General features: G+C 34.8%; 1 protein-coding gene across 1 annotated transcript in view; it reads left to right on the top strand.

Moving 5' to 3' along the window:
* The window catches only part of ITFG1 (integrin alpha FG-GAP repeat containing 1), a 92,964-nt gene that overhangs the window by 36,452 nt on the left and 44,250 nt on the right, over positions 1–12,262 (top strand). Inside the window, exon 9 of the mRNA XM_076349252.1 lies at positions 9,637–9,731. Coding sequence (XP_076205367.1) covers positions 9,637–9,731 — 95 coding nt within the window. The remainder of the gene's footprint in view (positions 1–9,636; positions 9,732–12,262) is intronic.

The raw sequence follows: 12,262 nt of genomic DNA, 5'->3' as shown, positions 1-12,262 counted from the left end.
CACTTCAGTTCATCTGAAACAGCAGTGCATAGAGACATACCAAGTTAATTGCCACTTGTTTTTTGAGTCCGTGAAAGTGTATTTAGAGGCTAAATCTGTCTTATTTGTTAATTGGTAACAGCATTGGTAATGCTGTTCAGTGATACCTTTTCATTTTAGTATTAGTCCTACTTTTTATATTTCTATCACTTTTGACAGTTCTTTCTAGAAAAAGATCCTGTATTTTGAGGTTAAAGGCCATAGCTGTAAGTGTTACTCTTTTGCAGTTCCTTTAAGTTTAAAAAAAAAACAAGGAAACAAACAAGAAAACCCCAAACAAACAAAAAAGTGTAAATTCATGTTCAGTGTAAATAGATCACGTTGCTCTACAGACTGCACCCATCTGACTGCCTTAGTAACTTCATCATTCATTTTTGCAGTCATGGTGTGGATCTGAAATTAGGACAGACATTAAGTTGAAGCAGTTGTGTAAAGTCCATCTAGGAAACTTTTGAATACGGTGGCCTCAAATTCTTCTTTCAAATTCATCTTTGACCCCTTCAGGAGATTATTTTTCTGTGCATCGCATCCTTACTGTTCTTCCCTATCATTTAGTAAGCAGTCTTCTATACCATCATTTCATATTGTTCCTTTTGCTGTTTAAAATGCTGCGTTTCCTGATCCTTAAGGCATCTGTCCTGATGACATCCACAGAAATCCCACATTTCTGAACTGTTTCCCATCCCCTTGCCACTAAATGGTAGCTGGGTACAACTGTACCAATGGTATTATCGAAAATCCAAGAGAGATTTTTTCAAAACCAGTTCTTGTTTCCCCTGAATTTGTACAGGGTAAATAATAAATAATGCAATAATGGTGTAGTTGGGATTAAACTGTCTAATTTTGCAAGAGGAAAATATTTTTGAGCATTTTGGCACGTGCTGGCACCTGTGAGAGTGCTATTGTGGTGGGCTGATACTGGCTGGAGCTTCACCCTTAGATGACATGATACAAGAGGTCTCAGTACTCTTAAGTAACTTCATATGCATTCTTGATTCCCTCCAAACTATAAACACTAATTCTGTTATTTTTTTTCTCTCCAAGTCTTTATTATGACTTGGATACGGTGAGATATTTTTGTCCACTCCAGTTTTAAATGTTGTTCCAAAGCAGTGTCCATTTCTGGGACGGGGACACATGACACAGATGGACGGATGACTGTTTCCCATATTTTGCCAAGTTCTTTCACATGTTGTTGACAAATGCTAACATCTCCTGGAAAAGAAATAGATGTTGATTCATATTAATTTTTGTCAAAGGGGCTTGTACGTTAAGAGTTACTTTGCTTTCTTTCCAATAATAAAATTAGAAGAGTAGTGCGCATGCCACTTGCTTATTCATTCTTTGTTGAACGACTTCATCTCCTCAGGATTGAATTTTTCTTTGACAATGTTCATGGTTAATATAACAAGAACTGTCAACCCAAAATTTAGTTGCACAAGTGGCTTTCTTTAATTAGTGTTATCCCCTGCATTTGTTAGCATGTGAAGGTTTGATGCCATATGAGCTTTCTAAATGTGTAACATTAGATCATTCCAAGCTGTGCAGTCAGGCTTTGTAGTTTCTGTTTTAACAATGAGACAGTTGGAACTAGTAGTTTTCAGCATAAACTACAACAGGAATTTCAGTGTTACTTCTTGTTTAATGTGCAGGGGGGGTGTCTCATTTTGTATTTAATCTAATTTCTTTTTCCTGCTTGGATTCCAGTTAGTACATTTGATACGGTCTTTCCATTTAACATAGAAGACCGCACTGTTGGATCACATGCAGCCTGGAAGTCTCTGTGCAGTTTGCTGGCACGCTGTGTTTAAGTGCTTTTCTTGCAGTGGAGGTGTGAATATGGATTCTTTGGAAGGATATAGACAGACTTAGTCAGAATTGATTTAGTATGAAGGAGAGTGTTATAAGGGTTTCTTTAATGTCCGCAGAATTTTGAATCATCTGTAAAAGCTCTTTGCATCTCTCTTTTTGAAGTTGTGATTCACATTTTCTAAAAGCAGCTGACAGTGATTCTTTTAATAATGCGTCATTATCTTAGTAATTTGTGATAATTGTCTCTGTCATGACCATCTCGTTGAACACCTAAAGGCAGAGTGACAAAAGAATTCTAATCATTTTATTACTTCAGAAGATAAATTTAAGATAATCAGCTTTCAAACAAACCTTTATTTTGTTTGAATATCAAACTCAGTTGTACTGGTTGTAGTCTTCCTGCCTGCCCCAGAAGGGTATTGTTTCGAGCACTAACAGGGCTTTTTCCTCCTTATTTTCTTACTATTCTTTAGAACTTTAAATGAAAGGCTCATGACAAAGGAGAATAAGAACTGTGCAAAACCATGAGGGAGAGATGTGAGCAAGCTATACGTATGGTGAAATAAAAAGCATATAAAGCTTCATTAGGATATATTATATTAAACAAGAGATGCCTTTATACTTATTTGGACTTTAAATCAACAGCAGAGAAAAAATTCTTGGCTTTTATTGTACTACGTTGAGGACTCTTTTTTTTCTCACCTTTTTGAAGGGAACTGGGAAAACTGCACCGACAGAAGGTTGTAGTAATGCAGGGACCACGGCTAGTTTAGAATGTGTGTTCTCAAGAGAGAACAGTAGGTTCTCAAGGCATGAGGACTTTGTGGTATATGAAGTGTCTTGCTTTTATGTAGCATCAGGTTCAGAATTATGAAAGCTAGACTGTTTTCACTGTCTTAGCCTGCATAGTTAGCTTACTTTTATTTGCCAGAAAAAAAATTCTTTTTATTTAACACAACTGTAATAAGTTATAATAATCAGTCTGTCATCTAAAAAAAAAAAAATTGATTCAATTTTTGTTTTTAAAGGAGCAGAAGTAAGATTACACTGCTTCAAGTAAAAAGATTTGGATCATACACCCACCAAAAGCTGTTTTGCTCTTTATAACTACAACTTTTATCTTGCTGTATTGCAAACCAGTTTTGAATTGAGTGATCGTGGTATTCGTCATTTCCCCAGGTTCCATTTTTCTTTCAAAGCCCATGTTGGAAAGTACATTGTACAGGCGTGTGCAATGAATCTAATAATCCTTGAACTTGGTTGCAAAATACCACTTTTCTGACACCTTTTTCTATGTTTTTAAAGGAATTTGAAGATTTGGATTGAGTATTTTTTGCCTGTGTTTACTCATGCATAATTATATGCATGTTTGCTTTAAAAGCATATATCTGATATATCTTGGTCTGGGAAGGAGTTCATGATGTATGTAACTTTTTCTTAAAGTGTGAAACAACTTCTAATTCACTAGCAGTCTTTTCTTAAAAATCAATTTGGTAGTGGAGAGTTACATTCTGTCTTTTCTCTATTGTAGGGCCTGCTGCCTGTTTGCCTGTTCAGCCTAGTTACTTTATATGTATTTCTCTTTAATTATGAATAGAGGTAGGTGATAAGTTAGTTATCAGACAGGATTGACAGAGTTCCTTTTGTGATGGGGTGTGGGGGGGGAAGTCTATGCCAATGTGAGATGATAACCCAGCTGGTTCATATTGAAAGGGCTAAAACCTAACAGACCTGCTACAGCAATTTCTTAACTGTCAGAGCTGAAACTATGCAAACTCTACTGTGACCATTACAAATTAGCAGAAAGCACAACATCTACATGTAGATGTGCAATTCAGTGAGATGCTAGGACCTCAGGGTCAATGAATCTCTCAGAGTAACCACTGAGACACCGTTTGCTATTTGTGCATTCGTTTTAAAGCGTGTGCTTATGCTACGGTACATTAGTATTGCATTTTGAACACATAACACTTTTTAATATTATGTTCTTAATCTGATTTACAAGATTTTTTTTCTGCTTTCTCCCACTCAAATTTACTTTTAGAATAGATTGAAAAGTTTTGAGCTCTGTTTTTTGCAAGTGTGAACATTCACAATCAATGTTAAAGCTCTAGCTGCAAGTAATTTTTCTCATACAATCTCTCTGTATGAGGTGTGCTCCCAGTGATCTGCACGGTCTGTGTCTTTTGGGTTACTCTTGTTCTGAATTGGATTGCTAGCACTTTGCAGACACGGGCAAAACGTTGGAAAGAAGGCTTTGTGTCCATGGCTTTTCTTTGAAATACAGTGAACAGGCAGTTGTAAGTAACGATTCTCACAGATTCCTAGATGGCATAAGACTGCTAATTTTGTCTTTACATATTTTGACATAAGTACAGATTTGCAGCTGATGAGTATGTGGAACTGTTCTTTTTCTAGTCTTTTCCACTGCCTATAAAATTTGATCTTTGTTAACTATGTAGTTGTTTAGTATCACAGTCAAGCCAGAATCGTGTGTTCAGAACGTGCTAGCTAAGAGTTGAGTTTTTATTTGTATGTCTAACATGCTTTAAGTTGAGTCGTGCTAGCAAAGGACGTTTGGAGTCTAGAGTATGTTTAGCCACATCTAGTGCTACAAATTACATTGAAATTACAAGTAAGGGTAACCTTGAGATTTCCAGCAGTTTGAAATGAGATTGTTTAAAATCCATACAGTAATAGAAAGATAGACTAGTAGACCCTTGGAGCTGAGTGAAGACTACAGAGGATCTCCAGAAATAGATTTCCTAGGTAGACCTAGGCTGAAGTACATTATTAAAGACATGTTACGCAAGGCATTTTTTAAAATCTCAAACTAGTGGAGCTTATTTCAGCTGGTCTGCCATTGTCACCAATGCGTGTTTTGTCACCTATGAATACCTAATTGCACTAGAGCAACTGTGCTAATGATATTCCTTTTTCATTTCCGTCTTCCTCCTCCTTTGTGGAGGAATTTAAATTCAAGATTAGAGTTAAAATTGAAGGATGTTTATTTAAATTGAGATTGAAACCAAGCGTGAAGATGAGAAGAGTTACCATTGTAGGTCCGAGGTAAGTTTGTTGTTAGTGAGATTGAGCTCTTCTGTGAGCAGCTGCTGGGGGGTTTTTGTGTGGTCTTAAGATCTGTAGAGTGGTGCCAAACGTTTGTATTTCAGCGGGTGCTTCTAAGGTGGGAATCGCATAAGGATTAAGAATAAATTATTTTCTTTCAAAACTGGAAAAGCTGCTGCATCAATTTGTTAATTTCACATAGTGCCTTTGAAAAAGCTTCAGAAATACAGGAAACACCGTATTTCTGGTTATTACAGATGAGGACAGTTTAAAATGGCAATGGATATTGAAACAGATTCTGCTTTAGCTTTGTGCTTAGGGCTGGTTTTGGGGGAGGTTTTTTTTTCTTCTTGGGCTTTTTGAACAAAGATTGATGCAAGATTTGCATTTAAATAAATTATTCTACAGTTTTAGCCAATATTCTGCATGGGTTTTATCCTTATTCTTTTTTATTTTTGTCAAAAACAGTAACTGCTGCAGTTGACTTGTAAAATGTGTGTTACCATTTTTTGACAATCTCTGATTTTTCTTCCAAAAATTACTTTTGATCAAATAACCTCAACAGTAAATGATGGATCTATATATCGTAAGATGTGCATTAGAAATAAAAACTAGAGGAAAAAAAAAGAGATAATAGTATGACAGAGATGAAGAATGTTGGGCTTTCCTTCTTTTGATTGCTACTTTTCTGTAATACAGTATATAACTAATTGTGGGTTTTCTTAAACTACTGCTACGACTCAGAAGATACTCTTGTTTCATTGATGTCCTATTTCCAGCTACATTCTCATTGTTGGTGCTTCACTTGATGCCTTTTAAGTTTCAAATTTGTTTTGCCTGCTCTACAGTATGAATATGTACCTAACCCTTTCTTTTAGATGAAAAATGCTACCAGTTATGAAGTTCTTCAGTGAGGCAGATTTATAAAGCGCCCGTTATCATGTATACTGTAAATGTTACAAATGTTTCTTGGAAAGTTAGATGCTTTAATTGTTCCAGCTTTCTTTTGCTATATTCTTCTTGTTCATTGTGTTAGCAATAATGGGTACAATTCTCATTCACAGTATATAAAACATATTAATTTTTAATTATGTCTAAATAAATACCTAATTTTCAAAAATAATCTTTCTATGTGTTAAGCGTATAACGGGTAAAATACCTGCAGCTGTTCTTTAATCGTCCAGTATGACAAATAAATGTCAGGAAGTAATTTCTGTGTAAATCAGGTACCATGTCAAAAGCGACATGAATTATTTAATTATTTTTTTTAAGTGAATACAAAATGCGTGGAAAACTCTACACTTAGGAGCCACATGAAGAAGTTTTAAAGGAGGTGCTCTTAGAAAGCAGAATCTAAATAATACCCGATTTTGAAGCTGGTAGTTTTTCTGTGCTCAACTGTGAAGGCAGTTCTGCAACATGTTAAACGCTTTTTTTATAAATCAATACTTACGTGGTCCAAGGTCATCCTTTCCTTTCCCTGCTCCCATATTTCTACTGTCTCCAATGTGCTGGTGCTAATTCTTACCTGATTCCACAGTGAGACGTTCTAGAGCTAAATCAGCTGATGCGAGCCATGCACTTCTGAGGAGGGAAGGAAATGGAAGTGCTTTTAGACAGCTCAGCATCCTCAGTCACCTCACTATGTGGTCACCTTTAGTTGAACCCCACAGCCTGTATCACTTCAAAATAAAAGTGTCATACTGTAAAGCCACAGTTTTGTAGAGCCATATAAAATGGATTTTATTAACATATTAATTTTAAAATACTAACCGATTTAAGGAATTGAAAATTTACAACACATGAACTTAGCTTAAAATTTAGTTTCAGCCATCTATGCTTAAGACAAATGTAATTATACTGATTTATTGGACTAATATGTTTATATCTCATTTCTCTGTTATCTTTAAATTCAGCTGAGCACTGAGTGTAAAAAAAAAAAAAAAAAAAAGAAAAAAAAAACAGTCCGGTATTCATAAGATGGATATCTCTATCTGAAAAGCTTTTGGAGGGTGGATACAGCAATAATTTGAGATCTAGGTGAGCTTAAGGATGGCCCCTCAGACTCCTCGTCTTCAGGATTTTTCTTGACAAAATTTATTTTAAAAATAAACTTTTTTCTTAAAATTGTGCTATTAAAAATTTAATTTTTAACTATTGGATTCTTAAATATGTTACACAGAATTGAAGAGAAATTGCAACTGAAAACATGAGCCTATAATAAGTTACATAAATGGACCTGTAGGTTCTGGTCAAAGGAATTGGGGAAACTGTGTCCTTCTAATATGGAATATGTATCATATTACTTTCAGTTGCAGGGGCAAAGGTATGGGGGTTTTTGATGCATATTTACCTTCTATTCATTCTTTGATTGTACTGAATTATTGCATCTGCAAGGTGGTGGCTTCATAGCTAATTATGTGAAAGTTCCATTCTTTTTACTGCCCTATAGTTTCGTTATTCTTCAAAGCTACGTAGGTTGTTCTTGTCAATATACTGCAATATTACTGTACATCAATTACCAAAACTATCAAACTGAGTTATCAGCATAACAAGATGAATGTTTGCAATTTAAGTAGAATCAAACATTTTATATTCTCCTCTGCTCCATAGTATAATTTAAAATGAGAACATCCTTGTCCTTGTCCCTTTCTAACTAACAAAGGGCAAGAAAATAAGTTAGTATTTGAAGATTTTTTTTTGTCCTCCTCCATTATTGAAAAACTTCTAAAATGACTTTATACTGAACCTTCTGTAGAAATGTGATTAGAAGATTAGGGCTTAATTTAAATTTTTTATTTCACGGAACACCTACATCTCTGCAACTTAATTCTGTTCTAGCAAAGCCTTCAACTTTTCCATAGCTTATAATTTGCAAATTAAACAGTTTCTCCCATTTTAAGTTTAGAAAAAGCCTGCAGTCTAAACAGTATTTTATTCTAGTTGATGTAAGCAAAAATTCAAGTGAGTAACATGTTTTAATTGTTGTTCTTGAATGATGCAGAAGGAAAACAAACAGCTTCAAAAATTGGTGCTGATTTCAGACTGATCAAATTCAACAGTTGCACTGTTAATTTCTCTATTCAATGGTAATTTCCTTTCCTATCTCCTTGGATGCAAACTTACTGGATTTCTACCACCTAGGCTACTCGGCATCCTAAATTGTTTATCCTTGATAAAAGATCTGCCGTGATAATTTCGGAGGGGTTTAGTGGCGAGGTAGGATAATTCATGAGGCAGATGGGATGTAGGAAGCCACTAAAGGTGACTGGCTTTATCGCTTGGAGATACTTGGGGAAGTCTGATATTTTTATCACTCCTCCTCCCCCTTATAACCCTACTTAACATCTTCTGACTTCCTTACGTAATAAGGGAGGGACCTAGAAAACTTAACTATGCATAGATAAATTGATACACACACACTAAAAGGAGGTTCAGCTTCATAAAAATAGAATTTGGCAGGCTGAGAAAGCATTTCTTACAGTACGGGTAAAGTATGACAGAGCGTTTAGGCTGTGGTCAGTAGTATATTAGGAAACGAATAAGAGATTCAGTAACTTTGGCAGATGATCTAGTTTTTGCATATTAACTATGGAGACTTCATCAAGCAACTTGACAAAATCCACTTAAAATATTAATACCGAGCTCCTCAGAACTGTATGGGCTAAGGGGCAATTTGGAAAGATTAGGGGTTTTTTATTACAGTATGAGCTTTGATTTCATAGCCTGGAAAATCAAATTCCCTGAAATTTTCCTGGGCTGGGGCATATGATCTCTCTAGTAAGTCAGGTTTGGTTATAATCAGGACTTGCAGCAGTAGTCATTAATGCAGCAATTCTGGCTGCTGCTTTTTGGCTGCTTACATTCAACTACTTCTCTGTTCTTCCTTTTCAGCCCATACAAGGTAACTTGTGGTGGCTTATCTCTTAGTAGGAGGGCAGTGTATTTCTGAATATGCTAGGCAGGGCTGCAAGGTCAAAATGTGAACATAGGGATTTCTCCTGGAGTAGATAATGAGCAGTAAATTGATTACACACACACACACATATTATATGCTCTGTGTGTCAGAATTCTAAATGCAAATAGACGTTGCTTGTTTAAACATTAAAAGGTCATTATTCTACTAAAGGTTTTAGAAATACGTGGATTAAAAGGTGCTTGAACATTTTTTTGTAAACCTGTAAATTACTCGGGTTTGCCTAATTCGGTAAACCTGGAATTTATTAGCCATTGGGTTAATCAACTTTCCAGCATTGTTTTTTTTTATCTTTTAATATAGGTTCACATATTACATGTGAACTCATGACTCTTCTTAGCACAGGAGTTTAAAACTAGTTTAGAAAATTAAGTAAGTTTGTATGGTAGATTTGTGATGGTAGATTTATATAAAAGGTAATTTTCTTCCAAACTAAACACAGGGGTTGAGTAAATTACTAAGCACTTACTCTTCTAAATATATCACATTCTCATCAGAAGTAAAATTTAAAACTTTCTCTGTATTGTGGGTCAAGATGAAAATATATCATCAAAGACAATCTTCAAACAAACGACCCAAATTAGATGGTTGAGTTAAGGATTTTGAAAAGGTCTAGTTTATCTTATGTAATTTTTCACATTGGAAAAAATAATAAATTATTCACAGCTGATTATCTCTTGCGAACAGGGTTTCTGATTTTGCAAATAGAAAGCTGACAGTCTTTTTTTCCTCTTTGACAGATGGGGACGGACAAAGTGAACATTTATTACCAGTCTGTGAAGATACAACATGTCAAAAAAGTGCCATCTACTTAACTAAGCTAGGATTGGATCAGGTATTGAGAGTTTGGAATTGTAAAGACAAAGGAAAATACTGTGCTTTATGAAATAATATGAAGTAGGAAAATGATTTTTCAGGAAAGAAAAATCAAACTTCCTCACCTGTAATTATGGCATATAAGAGACTTTTATTCATTTACTTATTTATTCCCTATCTAAAAAAATATGGGCTTGGTGGAAGAGGTTGCATACCTAGAATTCTATATAATGGATAATTCTACTCAAGAAAATTATGGATGTTTCTGACGAGTCTCTTGATTGCAAAACACTGCATTCTAAGCACCATAACTGCCCTAGCACGAGATGACAAACAAGGTTTGTGTTAAGAGTTGGAAACAGATCTAATTAATTCAAATAAGCTTCTTCAGTTTAAGTTAGGAAGTTATTCTGTAGTTTAAAAAAAAAATATATATATATACACACACACACATATATATCAAGTTGAACCAGCCTGCACCTCTTACCCCTTACTTCTACTGTGTCTTTGATTGTTATTAAGGAAATTTCCAAATGGTATATAAAGACTTGTTTAGGCTACATATCTTCAGGATTGGGTTTCTATTAAACTATTTCAGCTTCGTTTGTTCATGACGCTATTGTTTTGAGAGACGTGGTCATAATTCATGTAATAAATTACTATGCATTAATTTATTCTAAAATGTGTGCTAATCTGTTTTAAGTATTTACAGAGCCCTGCTTTATTATAAAATTACAGCTTACAATAAATTAACCTAACGTTTGTTTGATGCCTTAATAAATGTTTTTACTAAATTCATATTTAGCAATGTGAACCTAAAGGCCAAGGTGACCTATAAAGTACTTCCTCATAGCTGACAGCAAAACCCACTGTAGCGTACTTACAGAAATTTGTAATATATGCCATACATGTTTCTAATCAGGTTATAAATTACTGAGTATTCCTTTACTGACAAATTAAAAGTAGAATTTTTTTTGTGCAAGTAGTACCCTCTGATCTATATTTTAGAATTTATAGGTGAACATACTGTTTGCTCAAGGAACAGTGCATACTTTGATAAGGTGGTGCTTGTTACGGTCTGCAGCCCAAGTTATAGTGTAGATTTTTCTCATTTAAAGAATCAGAACTTCTAGATAGGCTATAGCATACTTTCCTACTAGCAAGAAAATCACTCTGTACTGGAAAGGAAAGCACGCAGTTACCAGTCAGTTAAGGAAGTGTATCCAGGATGGAATATACCATCAGTGTAAGAAAGAGTAAGTAACTCTAAATTTGGTAATGTATCTCTTTCAGCCTTCTAATCCTGGCATCTCTGTTCTTAGGAATGCATGTTTTCCTGTGCATGCTGTTTGCTTGTTTGTGGGTTGGTTTTGGTTTGGTTTTTTTACCACTAATTCCCTGTGAACACAGAATAGAGGCAGTGGATTACAGTGTTGCTGCATTACAGTAGAGTTTGATTTACAGGTCATAGCCTTTGTATAAAGCAAGTGGATGCTCAATTCATGATACTTGCATTGCTTTCTGGTCAAAGGGGAGAACACAGACTTTTGATAAGCATGTTACACTGGTTATATTGCTGTAAAGGTCTGCTTACATTTCACTGTTGAGTAGTTGGGGTGCTCGTATGTCAAAAGACAGCTGCTCTCTAGCTCTAAATTTAGTTCCTTACTCTTGATAATATAAGAAGTAAAAGATACTTGAGGTTTTTCTGCTCAAGTAAATTTGAGACAAATATTCTCAACAAAAGTAATTTCACTGTAGAAAATCAACCACACACAAATAGCATCTACCACTCAGATACAAAACTGTTACTTGACAGTAGCGGATGACTGGACAGTGTGCTGAAGAAAAGTTTTTGTTATCTGTTGTTCATGGTACGTTTCTAGAAGGAAGTGATGCAATAGTGGTGGAGGAAGATACGGGTCAATTTGCATAATATCAGAATTTTGCCAGTCTTTTATTGTTACCTGCTCTGAAGTAACATTGCACGTAGACAGTTTTTCTGTTCCTTCGTTATTTCATTTTTTTGACAGAGGCCAACTATTTAATTACTTATACATCAGATTTTTAACATACCCCTTTTGATACTGATCAGTATATTTAATTTTTATACTTAATTTAGCAATTTCACTGTGTAGTTTCACTTTTAAAATAATTGCCAAGATAATGACATTTGATTTAAAAATTAGCAGCTGAATATTGTCATTTTATTTTAAAGAATGAAGAATCCAACAGATTCTTATCCTGCTAGAAAAAAAGTATTAAAAAGTATTAAGGGTTACCTAGAAACTTTAAAGCAATTTTCCCTGCATGTTTTTAGAATGACTTTTTAATTAAAAATGACAGTATCAAATGGCATGCAATAATGACTTGTTCTGGCCTAACCTTTTTAAAGAATTATATCTAGAATACTCTCTTCTTGCACTCTTAGACTCATCTATAGGTGATGGAGTTTTTTCTTCTAAAGCATTTTATCTTTTCCATTCTGAAACAGTGGAAAACATCAGTATCTTCATTCATGTCTGCAGTTTTTCCCATGTGTTGCATGTT

The sequence above is a fragment of the Aptenodytes patagonicus genome, chromosome 11, assembly GCF_965638725.1.
Source record: "Aptenodytes patagonicus chromosome 11, bAptPat1.pri.cur, whole genome shotgun sequence".
Taxonomy (NCBI): domain Eukaryota; kingdom Metazoa; phylum Chordata; class Aves; order Sphenisciformes; family Spheniscidae; genus Aptenodytes; species Aptenodytes patagonicus.
Note: the sequence above shows the minus strand (reverse complement) of the source record. Positions and strands in the feature narration are given on the sequence as shown.